Here is a 17,227-nt window from a genome sequence, read left to right as displayed (position 1 = left end):
GGAAGGAGGCCGCTCTCTGCCACCACTACTTAAACTCGGTTCCCGTGGGCAGGCGAGGGGGGGTGGGGTGCACGGCAGTGCGGTCCTCGCGGAGTGGGAGGAACAGGCACGGGCCCTGTGGGGACAAGCGGCTCGGGAGTGAAATGGCAGTCAGGGTGAATCTGTGTGCAGCGGGGAGGCTCGGGGGCTGAAGCGGCAGCAACTCCCCGAGCTGGGCGGGGATGTGACCTGGGGGCGGTAGGAGAAAGCAAGGACTAGCTGACCGAGGCCACGTATTCAGAGGCACCGTCTTGGAGTGTTGAGGGTGAGGACCGAGGGTGGCTGTGCCTTCCACCCTGAGAACTTCCTCTGGGCACGCGGGGACCACAGTGGAGCTGGAGACACACTGGGGAGTCTGTCGTGGCTGCGGAAGCCATGGGGGGTGAATGCGTTCCGGAGACCGCGGCGGGCGGTGGAATGGGCATATGACACGGCCTGTGACAACGTGCACCGAAGTGACAGAGTCTTTTGCTCCAGGTCTGGAGCAGCGGGGGTGGCAGGGCAGAGATGCACCCAGAACGTCAGAGGTGGGGAGAGCAGGCGAGTGGTCACAGAGCCCAGAGGGGAAGCCAGCCACTGAGGACCCGAGAGCCCAGGGGCCAAGCTCAAGGTGCGGGGGATGCGGGGTCCCTCCAAAGGGGGGTTAGTTGTGTGGGGAGCAAAGAGCCCAGGGAGCCAGGCCCGGGGCGGAGGTGGGGGAAGTCTGTCCTGCAGGCTGGCACTTCCCGCCCAGCTGTCCCTGCCAGCTCCCAGAACCCCGCCCAGGGGGCGGCCCCTGCCATGGGCACCGGCAAACCTAACCTGCAGCCCCACAGAGGCGAGCCCTGGGCTCTCGGGCCAGAGTGGCCACTCACGGCCGCAGCTGCCTGACCGCAGGCCCCCCGTCAGCACCACGTACAGAGCTCGCAGCCTTGCCTTGAACATGAGCAGCGGGGCAAGGATCACCAGATACTGGAGAGAAGCTTTACCCAGAAGGAAGAGACCGAAGCAGACACACAGAGAAAAGGCGCTCGGGGAAAACAAGGCCGTCGCCAGAGGCAGGAGACAGGCCTGTCGTCCCGAGAGGATGGGGTGCAGAGATGTCCAGGCACGAGAGCAGAAACGCAGACATGAGAAGGAAAGGCTGGGAGACAAAATGGAGGGAATGTCCCAGGCAGTCAGGCCGGGATGATGGACAGCTGACCAACAGGCACAACGGAGGGAAACGGGCAGGGAGCAGAAAGTCACGAAAGAGCAGGACAAAGTCACTCTGGGAGAGGGAACTGAGTTTCCGGCCCCCAAGGCCCTCAGTGCAGCCAGATATCCCAGGGATGGAGACACGACCCCAAAACGTCAGCAAAGATGCAGCACATGCATAGGACGGGATTGAGAACGGGGGCCAGACAGCCACAGAGAGTGACTTTGAACCAGGAGCTCCACCAGCCCCCATCAGGCGTCACCAGGAGCGCGCGGTCTGTGAGCGTGGCCCCCGGCCCCTCCCGCTGTGGCTCGGGGAGCGTCTAGGAGGGACTCCGCAGCGAGACGAGGGGGTCGGGCAAGCAAGAGCAGGAGGGGCCCCTGGGAGGACCGGAGCCCAGCCTGGAGCCGCCCACTGCCTGGCCACCGCGTGTGTGAGGACACAGAAGACGAGGCCAACAAGTAGAGCGGCTGCCCGACGGCGGAGAAAACGGCCTCGGAAGAAGGACCGGGCACCCTGCAGCCGGTGACCGACCTCCTACTGAACTGCAGACAAGCCACCGCAGAGGCACTGGGAGGGTGGGGCAGCGCGCGGGGTCCCTCCTTTCCTCCCTGGTCAGCAGGCCGAGAGACTTAAAAACCGGGTGGGGCGCCTGAGTGGCTCAGTTAAGCATCTGACTTTGGCTCAGATCATGATCTCACAGTCCGTGGGTTCGAGCCCCGCGGTGGCCTCTGTGCTGACAGCTGGGAGCCTGGAGCCTGCTCCCGAATCCGTGTCTCCCTCTCTCTGCCCCTCCCCTGCTCTCTCTCTGTCTCTCTCTCAGAAATAAATAAGCACTAAAAAAATGAAAAAAAAAAAACCAAACAAACAAAACAGAAAAACCCAGCTGATAAAAGCAGAGGCACAGACTAGATATTGGGCAGCAGACACTCTATGAGGGGCTGGTTATTTGGGGCGGGAGTAGGGGGTGAGGACGGGGCAGGGGCTGCCTTGCGACTTGGAACGTCTTCCCCCTGTATCCACTCACATGGAAATAGAATACAAAGGGAGAATCCGAAGGAAACAAAATCAGGGACACCTGGGTGGCTTAGTCAGTTAAGCGTCCGACTTCGGCTCAGGTCATGATCTTGCGGTCTGTGAGTTCAAGCCCCGTGTCGGGCTCTGTGCTGACAGCTCAGAATCTGGAGCCTGCTTCAGATTCTGTGTCTCTCCACCTCTCAGCCCCTCCCCTGCTCATGCTCTGTGTCTCTCCATCTCTCAATAATAAATAAATGTTAAAAAAAAATTTTTTTTTAAACTTTCTAAAAACGAAATAAAATCAGAGCTTTCTAGTTTGAGAGAACTTTGGGGCCAAGAAGACTCTATTTTTTTTAATGCTTATTATTTATTTTTGAGAGAGGGAGACAGACAGAGCATGAGCGGGAGAGGAGCAGAGAGAGAGGGAGACACAGAATCTGAAGCAGGCTCCAGTTCTGAGCTGTCAGCACAAAGCCTGACATGGGGCTCGAACCTACAGACCCTGAGATCATGATTCAAGCCGAAGTTGGACACTTAAGCGACTGAGCCACCCAGGTGCCCTGGTGCCAGGAAGACTCTAAAGGCAACGCTGATGACTCAGAAAACCATAGGACCGGGGGCCCTTGAAGACAGGCAGGCGACCCCGGGACACAGACCGGGAGCCCATGGGTAGACCAGACTGGGCCACAGTGCTCTTCTTAGCAAGAGGACGAGAGGAATTCCGACCAGAGGGACAGAACACCAGGTGGACAAAGATGAAAAGAGCAGGGCTCTGACCCTCGTCACGGGTCCCTTAAGGACCATGATGTTTCTGGAGAACCACAGGAGGAGGGAAGAAATGTCACCTCCTACCCGTAAACCACCTGGTCTGTAGGACGTGCTCAGTGCAGGCACGGTGTCAGCCACTCACACTGTGAAAACGAGCAGCCAGCTTGTGGTTAGCTTCTCTGTAAATCTTGCAAATTTTTTTAAAAAAGGAGGAGGAGGAGGCGGAGGAAGAGGAGGGGAGCCGGGGCTTATCAGGTGCTGCAGAGATTTTGGCGCTGGACCCAGCAGGCCGCAGAGGGGCAGGAACTGGCTGTAACTACTTCCAGAGTGTTCCAGTGAGAACAGGAGGGTGCTCGCTGGGGGACACGGCGGCGGGGGGCGGGGGGGGGGTCAGAGGGAAAGACTGGCTGGCTGGGTCCCTTGCCTGTCCCCAAGGCCCACTGGCCACAGTCTGTCCTACCTGGGCTCCCCCGCTGGGCCGCACCAGGGCGCTTCTCCCGCTGCCTCAGGGCCTCCAGGCCCCCAAGGTCAGGAGGGTGGCAGTGGCCGCGCATCACAGTCACCCGCCGGCCCTGGGTGATGGCGCGGCTGCGGCAGCCCATGCGGGCCTGGTCCCGGCACGTCCAGTACACCTTCTCCCCGGCCGCCTTCTCCCGCCTGTACAGGAAGGACTCGTACACCAGGAAGCTGCCCCCCAGAGGGGTCCTCAGGAACTCGGGGCCTCCTGGGGAGACACGGGAGGAGGGTGGGGGAGGGAGGTGGGAGTTCAGGGTCTTGGGGTCCCTCCTACTTCCCCAGACCCGAGGAAGCACGGCTGGAGGGGGCCCAGCTGTGGGCCAGGTGTGAAAGACTCACCCAGGTCATCCTCCTGGTCCCCGGCGGAGGCGCCCTGCAGGGCTGGGGGCTGGGCCGGAAGGGCCTTTGCGCGCTTTCTAGGCCGGGCTCTGCTGAGAGTCAGGGGCCCGGGCCCACCGCGGGACAGCAGCTCGTCCACTTGGCCTCCGGGCCCGCCCGGCCGGGCCTGCAGCGTCTCCATGGCCTTCTCCTGCTGCCGCCGGGCCTCCAGGCCCTCCACGTCCGGCGGGTGGCAGTGGCCACGCATCACAGTCACCCGCTGGCCCTGGGTGATGGCCCGGCTGCGGCAGCCGTGCAGAGCGTGGTCCCGGCACGTCCAGTACACCTTGTCGCCCACGGCCTTCTCTCGCTTGTACAGGAAGCACTGGTGCACCAGGAACTGGCCCCCGTAGCAAGTCCTCAGGAACTCCAGGGGCCGGGGTTCTCCTGGAGGAGGAGTCTGGGCAGTCAGGGCACCGAGGAGCGCAGGCCCAGGAGGTGCAGGGCGGGGGGTGCAAGCGCCTTCTCCTCGATGCTGACCTTTATTGCAGCTTCCCCTGAGCCGGGCATGCGTGGGCCACGGGTGTACTCCCACTGACCCCCCACCCAGTGACCCGGGGAAGAGACTGAGTTCCTCTCCTGGAGGTCAGCGCGGTGGCCACGGCTCTCGGTGTTTACACGTCACGTCCAAGGTCACGCACCCGGGAAGGAGTGAGCCGGCTTTGACTTCCTAGCCTAGGTACTCAGTCACTCACGGCCATACCTTTTTTTAGGGTTTGTGTGAAATTTTTATCTAATTTTTGAATAACACGTGCACGTGCCATAAAATACAAATGGTGGCAAAAGACACACAGTGAAAAACGCGTCTTCCCTGCCCCGCCTGGTCCCTGCCGGCCCTCGGCACCAGCACAGCAGCTGCCCTAACTCCTCGCATCCTTGAATCTGGGTCAGGAGGGAGCCAGCGTTTGGGATGGAGCCCACCTCCCACTTACTGGTGGTAAAAACCACGCAGAAGGCCTCCGGGGCCGACCAGCACACACGGACCGGTGCTGAGCACTTCCCACACATCACACACCTAATCGCCCCTAACCTGAGCCGTCACCCAGCCCCGATGAAGCTCCTGAAACTCCAGAAGTTCAGAACGTGTTCTGAAGTCACCAGGCTACACGAGGTGGGGGCTGGGACTTGAACCCGGCCCAAAGTTCAGCATTCTCCCCTAGGCCGACCTTCCCTAAACTCATGGGTTACCAGCACCACCTGGGCCTGTTAAAACTCAGGCTTCTAGCCTCACACCAGACCCTGCTGAATCAGAAAGTTCCAGAAGGCCCTGGGACCCCTGGTTCTGGAGCACTAGTTCTATCCCACGGGCTCAATGATTTGGGGGACATGTTTATATTTTTTACTCATCTTGACTTTGAGCACATTAGAAAACCAAGAGGGACCCCACACTTCCATCTGGGCACAGGGAAGGGCCTGGGGGTTCCCGCCCGCCCCAGAGGGGAGCCCAGCTGTGAGGCACTCACCGGTCCCCAGCGTCGGCCGTTTCTTGGGGGGCAAGCTCAGCAGCGACAGGGCTCGTAGGCCCTCATCCTCCTCTGCGGCCGGCCTGCTCAGCACCAAGCCAGGGGCGGGCTCCGGCTCCTCAGGGCACAGCCACGGGCCCACCCCTTCCAGTGGCTCCTCCACTTGGCCCCCGGGGCCCTCCGGACCCCCCAGGCCTTCAGGCAGGGCTGGGCTGGGCAGCTTCTGTCTCTGGCGCCGGGCCTCCAGGCCCTCCTCATCAGGCGGGTGGCAGTGGCTGCGCATCACTGTGGCCCGTGGGCCCCGGGTGATGGCCCGGCCCCGGCAGCCCAGCTCAGAGTGCTCGCGGCACTTCCAGTACACCTTGTCCCCCACGGCCTTCTCCTGCTTGTACAGGAAGCACTCGAGCACCAGGAGGCGGCCCCCGAAAGGGGTCCTCAGGAACTCCAGGGGCGTGAGGGCTGCTGAGGGCAGGGGAGGGGGGCTGGGTTAGCTGGTGCAGAGCAAGGCTCGAGGCCAAGGGCATGGATGGGAGCGATGGCGGATGCACAGGGATGGCCCCCTGAGATCGTCACATCAGCCTGAGACAGAGTCGTGATGAGACATGAGGATGCCTAGCTCAGAGGAGGGATGGGACCCCAGGGCCGCCCCCCGGAAAGGGGGTACACAGGGCCTGTGTCTGAGCATGCGGGGCCACAAGGTGGCTGGGCCAGGGGCAGCAGGCCTGGAACTCACCTGTGTCTGGCTTGCTGCGTTTATGCTCAGGGACCTGGGGGGTTGGCTGGACTGTGCCCGCTTGCTCCTCCACTGACAGGATCTGGGGGGTCCTGGCTAGCGTGTCAGGGCCAGACAACTCCAGGGACATGACACAGTGCCCTCCTTTGGGCTGGGAGTCCACCTCATCCACATTCTCTGTGGAGGCTGCCAGCAGGACCAGTTTGGAGAACTCTTTGGGCTTCGTGGGGGCGGCGGGGACGACATCTGTCCCTGGCTCAGGGGACTCCGGGGTCGGCTCCTGGCCAGCCTTCACACTCTCACCCTCCTGCTCGCTGGGCTCGGGCAGGGGCATCCTGGGACGATGGTCGGTCCCCCAGGCCACGCTCAGGCCCCAGCAGACGGATTTCTCCTCTTCCTCCTCCTCCCGGGTAGGCAACCTGGCAGTCCAGGGGCTCCGTCCTAAGGAAGGAGGCAAAATCCATCAGTGGAGGCACCCCTGGGCCGGGGGCTCAGGAAAATGGATCTGGGGTGGAGGTCGAGGCAGACGGGGCTGCCTTGGGACCCCCGGGGCTGAAAAGCTGGGGAGGGGCCCGCACGGAGCTGGAGAACCTGGGCCTCTCCCTCTCTTGGGCAGCCTTGGGTCTGTCACCTCGCCTACCCAAACTCCACTTTCCCACCTGAAAAATGTGCCAAATGCAGGGCTCTCGGGGCCTGTCGGGACCCCTGAGGCACAGAGTACCGTGAGCTCGTACGAACAGAGGCCCGTGGGTGCTGAGCAGGCTGTGATGTGGTTTCACGGGTGTCCCCATTTCACTTGGCCCCGTGTTATGAAAGTCGATCATTCTTATTGACCCGATTTACAGATGAGGACACTGAGGCATTCCAGGACGGCCAACACGGCCATGACGTGCAGAGCCGGGAGTCTGGTCCAGGGGGATCCGGAGACCGTCCCCACACAGTACCTGGTATGCCTCAGCCAGGGTAACATCCCGGCCTTCCTGAGCACCAAGCATCGGAGGCCAGCACTTGGGACATGGGCTCGGGTCACAGACCCTCTCAGAATGCCCAGTGGCCCTCATCCCGACACCGTGTCCCAGGGAGAGGGGGGCCAGGGCTCTCTGGACTCCCAACTGGATCCGTCCCCCATCCCGGGCGGGAGGCCCTGGACCACCCGGCGCTCAGGAGATGCCAGGGCCCCAGGAGGGCAGCGACCTTGTGCCTGAGCCGGTGGTGGTGCTGCCTCAGCTGGGGGGGGGGACAGGGCTGCAGAGGCGTCTGGAGAATCCACAGTCGCAGAGGGCTCCCCGGATACTGGAGATTCTGGAGAAGCAGAAAAAAAAACGTATTATGGGGGTAGAGCTAGCCTGGAGCTGGGGCCCTGGGGTACCTGCGTAGGGTGGAATTTTTTGCTTTCTGGGGGGACTGGTGGTGGGTGAGTGGCGGGTCTCTCCCACCCCTCAATCACCCACATTCAAGACTACAGCATTCCTGCACATTTCAGCTCCCCATCTGTGAGCTGTCACCCTCATGTCCAAGTTCTGCCAGTTCGAATTCCCTCTGGTTCCCCATTCCTGCTCTGAATTTCCCTGGTTTGAGTCCCACATTCAGCTTCCCAAGGGCAGGGCCCCAGTGTCCCCGCTGAGACACAGCCAAGGCTTAAGGTGCAGAGGGGAGCAGCGTGCCGAACCCCCCACCCCCCGTAAACTCTCCGCACACACGGCTGTCCATCCCAAGGAAGAAAGGAAGCCCATCCCAGGTTGGCGGGGGGGGGGGGGGGGGGGGGGGCTCGAGACTCAAGGAAATCTTCCAGGTAACGGGGCAGCTAATTGGGAGTCCCGGCTGCCCTCCCTCCCAAGTCTTTCTCCCGGACGAGACAACCCCCGCTCCTCCCGTGTGGTCCTGCCCTGCCCATCCCGTCCCACACGGCGATGTGGTGGGCCAGGGATCCGGAGGGGCCTGGGGACCAGCAGCAGTGAGACGCGATCAGCGCCTCCATGCAGATGTGCTCTGAGCAGGAAAAAGGGATGGCGGGAGGCCCCACCCCCGGGGTCGCCCCGCCCCCCTCGCGGATTGGCCCCGGCGCCGGTCCCTCCGCTGACAGCCCACCCCTGGCTCGCGCTCGGGGTCCCTGCACCCCGCCTGCCTGCGGGCACACTCTGGCAGTGCCCGTGGCCTCCACCTGGCGGAGCCACGGCGCCGGCGGGGGGGGGGGGGGGCGGCCTTCCCCTCCACGGGAGGCCTCAGACAACTCGGGCCCCCTCCCCCAAGCGGCGTGGCCACTGTCCACACAGCACGCACACTCCTACAGGACCAGCCATCGATCCCCCAACACGCGCGGGGCAGGAGGGGACTCCAGCGGCCTCAGTGTCAGACCACCAGGCGCCAAAGCCCGCCTCCTCCGGACCAGAGGGCGTTGTCATGACTAAGAGCCCCTACATTCCCCAGAGCGTACTAGAGTCACGGGTACGCCGAGTCAGAAAACAGTGCGATCCCCTTAACTAAAAGTTCTGCTTAAAAGGCTTCCAAGGGACGCCTGGGTGGCTCAGTCAATTAAGCCTCCGACTTTGGCTGAGGTCATGATCTCAGGGTTCCTGCGTTCGAGCTCATCAGGCTTTGTGCTGACAGCAGGATCCTGCTGTCTCCTTCTCTCTCTGCCCCTCCCCCTGCTCGTACTCTCTCTTTCTCAAAAATAAACATTTTTTTAAAAATTTAAAAAAGACTTCCAAGATCCCTCAAAGGATATGGAAAAAGTTCCATACACTATGGTTGACTATCCTCTGCAGAAAAGCATGAATTTGGCAATGACCTAGAATTTAGATTGGACTGACACTTACCAATCTCAACCACTAGAGGGCCTTGGAACACCCATCGTTTATAGTGACCACAAATCTTCCTATAAAGTATGCAGGTCCCTCTGCAAGGTGGTCGCTCATCTGGATGGGCTCCAGCCCAGATTGGCCACTTGCTGAGTGTGGCAGAAGCCTGCGGTAGTGGTATGGAAGTCCTCACCCTCATAAGACATGGCCCTGAGACTGCCAGGCTAGGAAGTGGTGTGAGAGGCCAGACGCTGGGGGGGTTGGAAGCACTGCCAGGCACAGAGGAAACCATCTTGTACGGTCCAGTCCAGCAAACCCCGCAGCTGTGTTTAGCCACATGAAGGAGCCAGAAGAAACCAAGAGGAACGGCCCAGCCAGCTGAGGGAACATCGATCGGTAATAAACTGCTATTTTAAGTCAGTGAGATCGGGGTTGTTTGTTACTCAGCAGTAACTGATATTCTTGGCAAGTGACTGAACATAGCGGGTTTGGCTTTTTGATGGTTGGAACATTAAAGGTTGTGCAATACACAACAAAGTGCTTTTGAAGTTCAGGTGCCATGCTACACAGATTTTAAATCCCTCAGGGCTGGTAATTCAGTGAAAAGAACAGAAATATTAAGTACAAAGGACGGCAATGAGAGTTACGTATTTAAAAAGCACGTAGGGGCGCCTGGGTGGCTCAGTCAGTTAAGCAGCCGACTTCAGCTCAGGTCATGATCTCCCAGTTGGTGCGTTTGAACCCTGCATCAGGCTCTGTGTTGACAGCTCAGAGCCCGGAGCCTGTTTTGGATTCTGTGTGTGTGTGTGTCTGTCTCTCTCAAAAATAAATAAACCTTAAAATGATTAAAAAAATTAAAAGTACATAACATAAAATAAGACCATCACAAAAAACCACAAATGCCGTATGATTCCCACTTCTAGGATGTAGCTGCTGTTGCCAAATCCAAAGACAGAGTCAGGTGGTGGTTGCAGGGGCTGGGGGGGAGGGAGAGGGAGATTGGGGGCAAAGTTCTGGGGGTGGGTGGTGCTGGTGGCAGACAATGTGAAAGTGTTTAATGGCACCCAGCTGTGCACTTAGAATGACTCAAATTGTAAATTTTTGTTATACATATTTTACCAAACACACGCATACACACACGCGCGCGTAACAAAGTACAGGTAGTGATGCTGCATTTACCTAACGTCCCTAGTGAATGCGGCTCTCCAAAACAGGCAGATTTCAGACTAACTAAAGTTATTTCTCCACCATCTAGAATTTTACGATTATATCTGTTTCAGTTTATCCACTGAGGATGGGTATCTTCGTAAGCTCTTGTCACTCCTTGCTAACTGGATAAAGAGGGCATACATACGTTATCCGGATTCCCCACCCAGTTCCCTTGGCATACCCCCCATGCTCCTGGGGGCCCTTTCCCCACTTCTTACATCCTGCTGTGTCTAGTTGCCAAGCCTCTTGCCACCCCGCCCCCACCGTGGTTCTTCTTCCCATGGGGGACCACCAAGATTCTGTGGTCTCCTGTGTCCTAAAGCCCTCCTTCCGTCAACAGTTCAACTTTGTAAGAACGGCCCACACTCGACCCTTCTCAGCCTGGCTGTCAGGAGGCTGACACGTCCAGACACCACTCTCCTCCTCTTTGGCCATCGTGCAGGATGAGTGCCGGCTTGGTCAGCCCATTAACCGCATTCTCCCAACAAACCACCTGCCCTGGCCTATAGGTGGTCCGTCCACACAATAGAATTCATTCAGCAATAAAAAGGAAGGAAGCACTGACACCTGTTGCCGTGTGGGTGAACCTTGAGAACATCACGCTCAGGGAGAGAAGCCAGACACAAAAGAAAGCACAGTGTAGGATTCCATTTATATGAAATGTTCAGAACGGGCAAAGCCACTGAGACAGAAGGTAGACAAGTGGTTGCATAGGACTGGGGGAAGGGAAGGGGAGATCAGGAAGTGATGCTAAGGGGTGTGGAGCTTCTTATCGGGGTACTGAAAATGTCAAATTGATTGTGGTGACGGTTATACAACTCTGTGAATGCCGTGGAAACAGTGAATTATACAGTTCGGATAGGGGAATTGTATGGTATGTAATTCACAGCTCAGTAAAACTATTTTTAAAAATCCTTATAGGGACTCAGGTCTCCAGGACCACTTGGATGAAAAAGTTTGTTTTTTTAAAAAAGTAATCTCTACTTTTTAGTAGCGGGGCTGAAACTCACTACCCAGAGGTCGAGTCTCACGTTCTTCTGACTGAGCCAGTCAGGTGCCCCCAAAACAGTTTTCTACCCCATTAGCAGGCTTTTCACTCCAGGGCTTGGTTTCCTCATCAGAGAAGAGGGGTGGCATGGATTACACACACACACACACACACACACACACACACACACACATATTGTATTTTAATGTTTTTATGTATTTTTGAGAGAGAAAGCACAAGCAGGGTAGGGGGACAGAGAGGGACAGAGGATCTGAAGCAGACTCCACATGGACAGCAGTGAACCTGATGTGGGGCTCGAACCATGAGACCATGACCTGAGCCAAAGTCAGACGCTCAATCGACTGAGCCATGCAGATGCCCCAGCATGGATTATATCTGGGATATTTTGGAAGTTGCTAATATTCTATTGTAAAACAATATACAAATACTTTTTAAATCTTAAGAATGTAATACTAGTAAATCACCCATAATCCTGCCACTCAAATGCACAGCTATCTTCATTCTTGGGTTAGTGCTCTTAACAGACATTTTGTTTTCAGTGGCATACACATTGCGTTCAACATGTTGTTTGCTATTTCACCCCACTTTACAGTGGGGGGGGGCCCCTACCTGCAGATCTGATAGAGCGCTTGCTTGTAAAGGCTGAAATCGCCATGTAATGTAGGCCCAGAGCAGGCGTGAACACAAATCAAAACCCTCAGCGGCAATGCTCCGGAAGGCCACAAGATGGCGATGTTGCTCCTTAAAACGAAGTTACTGGTAAAAATTAAATGTCTGATCCAAATGTTTCCAAAGCAGTATCTGGGAGTTTTTCCCTGTAGCAAAAATAAGTAAAGCTTTCCAAAAATGTTTGTATTTACAAAACTTTAGTTAGAAAGCAGATGTGGTTAACAAATTCTGAAAATACTATCTTTTCTGAGCTTTTTCCAAAAAACAAGCCAAAGTATGACTGGGACACTGCTGTGGCCTCTGTCCCTCGGCCCCCACAGCCCCTCTCTTGCCTCTTCCCAGCTCTGCTCCCAGCCACCAATTACGGACTAACTTTATGTATTCATGACTTAAAAAAAAAAAAACCTTAAATAACTAGGAAGAGATATCTAAAAATGTTAAAAGTAGTAAGTATAGTGATTTATTTTCTCCTTACATTTCTTTCGTTTTCCTAAAATTGTGTACAATGTGCATGAATGCTTTGTACCGTGGGGAAACGGGAGACATCTCGCTTGGTAATTTTTTCTTCAACTCCATAACTCTCCCGTGACATGTCACACAAGAAATTAAAGAGTTAACAAAAACGACAGAACGTAGAAATGAATAAAATCAAGGAGAGTAAAATCCCTGTGGGACCTACATAGGCTCAGACATTCCCTCCAAGATGTTTATTAACTACAAAGGGTAAGATGGTAACTTGATGATGGTAACACACCCCCCTAAGCGATCGAGGTCAACTTCACCGGCCAAAAGACACATCGACACCATGACCTCCTTGACACAACATCGTCTCTGTGATATTTCTGCCCCAAACACACACCCCACTTTAATCGGACAAGCCACATAGAGGGACGGTCTACAAAACAACTGACCAGGACACTTGAAAACGGCTGAGGTCATCAAGGACGGGGGCAGGCTGAGGACCTGTCACAGACTGGAGGGGACTGAGGAGATCATGGCTAAATGCATCATGGGATGCCGGAACAGGAAAAGGATGCTGGGAACAAGCTGGAGAAATCAGAGTCAGGTTAACAGAACGGCATCAGGTAAGATGCTGACAATCAGAGAGACTGGGTGACGGGTACATAGGAATTCATCGTACTATCTTTGCAATCTTTTTTTTTTTAATTTTTTTTTTTAACGTTTATTTACTTTTGAGACAGAGAGAGACACAGCATGAACGGGGGAGGGTCAGAGAGAGAGGGAGACACAGAATCTGAAACAGGCTCCAGGCTCTGAGCTGTCAGCACAGAGCCCGACGCGGGGCTCGAACTCACGGACGGCGAGGTCATGACCCGAGCCGAAGTCGGACGCTTAGCCGACTGAGCCACCCAGGCGCCCCTTTGCAATCTTTTAAAAGCCTAAATTTAAAACATTCTTGAAAACCCAATTTTCAACTTATAGACAACATGGGAGATGACAGAGAAAACAAGTGACGGAAACCTCCCGGTGGAAGGGTGAGAGAGGATGAGGGTCAGAGGGTAGAAGAGACAGGGGAGACACCCTTCCGCCCAGAGCCTTGTTGTTGGTCCTGGGACTTGGGACCTGGGACCTGAGTCGGGAACAGAACTCCTCTGGCATCGGCCCACATGTTCAGTACAGTAACCCAGCAATCTCTCTGCCGAGGGTCACCATCACTCTTCCCCGCTCTGCTTCTGGGGCCTTCAGCGAGCGGTCCAGGATGACACGGCTCGGCCGAGACTCAAACCCAGGCCCAGCTGGTGCCGCGCTAATGGGGTGCCTCTTCTTGCCCTGAGCGGCTGAGGCTTGAGGTAAGAAGCGCTTGTTACAGAGGAAGCTGAGGCTCAGAGCTGCGGTCAGGCCTTCAGAGTAAGTTGTCCGAGGCACTGATGTGTCCCTACAAACCAGCTCTTTCAAGGTTTGTCACAGTGCCCTCCCGCTGATCTGGCCAGTGGGAGGCACTGCGGGACACCGGAGGGCGTTCCAGAAACCACCTGCCGGGCGGGGCTCCACCGGTGCTGTCTGCTCCGGCTTCGGTTTCACAGGGTCTCCCTGGGGCCCTGGGCGCTCAGCCTGCTGTGTCGGCCGCATCCAGCCACTGCTAGCGTCTGGGCTGCTCAGTTTCCGGTTCGGCCCCTCATCTCCTCCACCACCAGGGACCGCACGGAAATTCCCAGCTGAAATCTTACAGTGGCTTCTGTTCTCCCGTCTGCATTCTGACTGACACATCCTCCGAGAGTCTGAAGGACTGTGATTTCACCATTTAATATTTACCAAACACAGCTGTGTGCCTGGCACTCCCTGAAGGGCTCTGCACGCACGATTTCCTCTTCCAGATAACCTTGTCAGAGTGCGCTATTCTTCCCTATCTCGGAGGAGGAATTAAGGGTTCATTCGTCTTCGGTCCCTGTGGCCAAGAGCAAGGCCAACAAAGACAGAGTCACCGCTCGAGACTGCTGTGTCTGCCCTCAGGGCTGAACCTCTTAAAATAAGTGAAAACAGCCTTTTGCAAGTGGAGGATTCTGACCATAAGATCAATATAGTGGGTTAGGATTGGTGGCTGTCAATCAGGGTGATTCCCAGGCAACACTTGGCAATGTCCAGGGACACTTTTGGTTGTCACGACTGGGAAGCAGGGCACGCTACTAGCATCTAGCGGGTAGGGGCCAAGGATGCTGTTCAACATCCACCAGTGCTCAGAGTGGCCTCTCCAACACCCGCTTAAAGAAGCATCTGGTCTACGGGGCACCGGGGTGACTCAGTTGGTTAAGTGTCCAACTTCGGCTCAGGTCATGATCTCGTGCTTCATGGGTTCGAGTCCTGCATCTGGCTCTGTGCTGACAGCTCGGAGCCTGGAGCCTGCTTCAGATTCTGTGTCTCCCTTCCTCTCTGCCCCTCGCCTGCTCACACTCTGTCTCTCTCTCAAAAATAAATAAAGCAAAAAAAAAAATTAAAAATAAAAGGCATCTGGTCTAAAATGCCAACAGAACCAAGGATGAGAAACCCTCCTTAAGATCAACGCATAAAAAATGAAATACAAAAGAAAGAGTCCATTGATATAATAAGGCTAAGTATAGTTTTCATGCATTTTTTTTTTTTTTTTTTTTTTTAGTATTTATTCTTAAGTAATCTCTACACCCAACGTGGGGCTTGAACTCACAACCTTGAGATCAAGAGTTGCATGCTTTTCCGACTGAGCCAGTCAGGTGCCCCTTCACGCAAGTTTTATTACAATTATTTGTATGTGTAATTCTGGTCTTCGTAAGAATTCCCCAGGGCACCTGATTAAAATGCGAATGCTTGGATTTCCATCCAAAATGCTGACGGAGGGTCTGGAAAGTGATTCTAGAATCTGGATTTTTAACTAGTATCCCATGAGGCTCCAGCACTGGTGGACCACGGACTCCTGCTTTTGAGAAACACTTGAATACATGCCCTTGAGAAACAGGTGGCCAACCTAAGAAGGATTTGAAGGTTTTTTTGTTTTGTTGTTTTATTTCGTTTTTGTGCCGGGCTCCTTATTAAGCATTTTATATACATTATCTCATTTAATCCGTCACGTTGTGCATGTTCCTTCATTAATGCATTAAATAAAATCACTAATATTTGTTTATTTTATAGCAGTGGGAGAGTCATGATTTTATCTTTCCTGAAATGATCCTTCAACAATTTAACAAGTGTCAGATGCCTTAGGGGATTTGGGGGACCTCAAGAATACAGACAAGACTTTGCTCAAACTTACAAGCAGTATGGATGAAATCTGGTGGAGACAGCTTCTTGAGCATAGCTTTTATACCATGAGATAGCAAATACCAGATTTTTACAAATCCCATCTGAGATTCCTTATGAAGGCTGCCAACAAAGCAAACTCAAGAAGGCCTTTATGGTGAATCAACACACTGTACCTGCGCGAACAATCAGGCCAAATCTAAGGAGACCGGCCTTATTTTAAGATTAGAAGTATCTTTCATCGAGGTTATGAGACTGCAAAGAAGCTTTGTGCTTCAGTGGAAGACGATGCGGCTTCTAGAATCTTCTTTGGAATCTCTTGCACACTGGTTGTTAGGTCTTTCTGGTTTGTTGGTTAATGAGTTAAGTATAAGTTTCCATATGTGTTCACTTCACATCTGTGTCAAACAGCTTTATTGCCTTTGTTTTGGTTTAAGACTGCTAAAAATTTTTTTTTAATATTTATTTTTGAGAAAGAGAGAGAGTGTGAGCAGGGGAGGGGCAGAAACAGAGGGAGACACAGAATCCAAAGCAGGTTCCAGGCTTTGAGCTGTTAGCAGACAGCCCGATGCAGGACTCGAACCCACAAGCTGTGAGATCATGACCTGAGCTGAAGACGGACACTCAACTGACTGAGCCACCCAGGCATCCCCAAGACTCTGCTTTCTAATTGCTCAGGTCATTGGTCCTTTAACCTCTGGTTCCGGTCAGTTTTTAATTAATTTATTATTATTTATTTATTTTATTATTATTTTTGTTTGTTCCGGTCAGTTTTTAAAATTACATGTGAAATATCAATCTGCACTGCATGCAGTATAACTGGGTGTTATTTTAGGAAACTTTTATTATACATGTGTATATTTATTCCGGGTGGATTTAAATATATTTTTTAACTCAGGATGGCTATTGCTTTGAGGTAAATATTGAGCCCCTAACGTGTTCATGTTGTTATATTCAATTTTTACTTGCTGAAGGTTTATTGAATGACTGGAGTATTTTTAAATCGGGCAGATGTAAATGGAAAGTTGGAAAGCTTCATGGTTTACGATTCATCGCTCTCTTATTTCCTCTCCCCGCCACCCACCAGAAGCAAGGTACAGGGCAATTCGAATGCAATACTCAAGCTGCCTGCTTTGATATTGCTGTGCACTGGGGGTCAGTGTAAACCTAGCACCCAAGAGACACACGGTGTTACAGGCTGCGACGTGCCTCTGAGGCAAGCCCTAAGCGGTAAGGTCCCGAAAGGCTGACCCTCACCCGGCAGCTGACAGTGGATCAACAGAATTACCTTTACACACGAGAGGGAGAGCCACCGTCCCCATGCGCCAGTACCCGGGTCCTTAGGGCTGGCTTGCCGGGTGGGAGACCTGGGGCAAATCCCATCAATTCTCTGGGCTGATTTTCCCTGTGAAACAGGAAAAGTGGCAAATCAGACACTGCATGTGAAATTCTTCTATAAACCGTAAAGTCATCTCACGAGAACAAAGAGTTCTTTGTCAGGCTCCGGGGCCCTGATGTTTGAAAAAGCTTCTGGGTGACTCCAACTGCCGCTCCCCTCCCACATACGCTAGGGAACCATGAGGGTTAGAGGTGTTCATTGACTGACTCGAGACCTTCCTATGAAATATGCATGGTCTCTGTGTGTGCATACAGGTGTCCCTTCCAGAAGGCGATGAGGGTACCAGTGGCCCCGCCCCTAGCGATTAAGATTGCTGAATGGCC

The 17,227-nt window shown here is 54.5% G+C and overlaps 1 protein-coding gene across 10 annotated transcripts in view; it reads right to left on the bottom strand.

Moving 5' to 3' along the window:
• FLYWCH1 (FLYWCH-type zinc finger 1) overlaps positions 1-17,227 on the bottom strand; it is a 41,259-nt gene that overhangs the window by 6,862 nt on the left and 17,170 nt on the right. For 5 of the 10 annotated variants that reach the window (XR_008294776.1, XM_027043483.2, XM_027043482.2 and 2 more), the window contains exons 2-7: positions 16,794-16,910; positions 7,286-7,393; positions 6,092-6,532; positions 5,359-5,820; positions 3,857-4,282; positions 3,462-3,725 (exon numbers count right to left, since the gene is read on the bottom strand). Coding sequence is in view for 9 of the 10 variants with exons in the window: in XM_027043483.2 (XP_026899284.2) it covers positions 3,462-3,725; positions 3,857-4,282; positions 5,359-5,820; positions 6,092-6,532; positions 7,286-7,393; positions 16,794-16,827 (1,735 nt within the window). In the remaining variant the exon portion in view is untranslated. The other 5 variants (XM_027043484.2, XM_053213884.1, XM_027043485.2 and 2 more) reach the window with 3 other exon arrangements.

The sequence above is a fragment of the Acinonyx jubatus genome, chromosome E3 (assembly GCF_027475565.1).
Source record: "Acinonyx jubatus isolate Ajub_Pintada_27869175 chromosome E3, VMU_Ajub_asm_v1.0, whole genome shotgun sequence".
NCBI classification, from domain to species: domain Eukaryota; kingdom Metazoa; phylum Chordata; class Mammalia; order Carnivora; family Felidae; genus Acinonyx; species Acinonyx jubatus.
The sequence above is the reverse complement of the archived record's forward strand: the minus strand, read 5'-3'. Positions and strand labels throughout refer to the sequence as shown.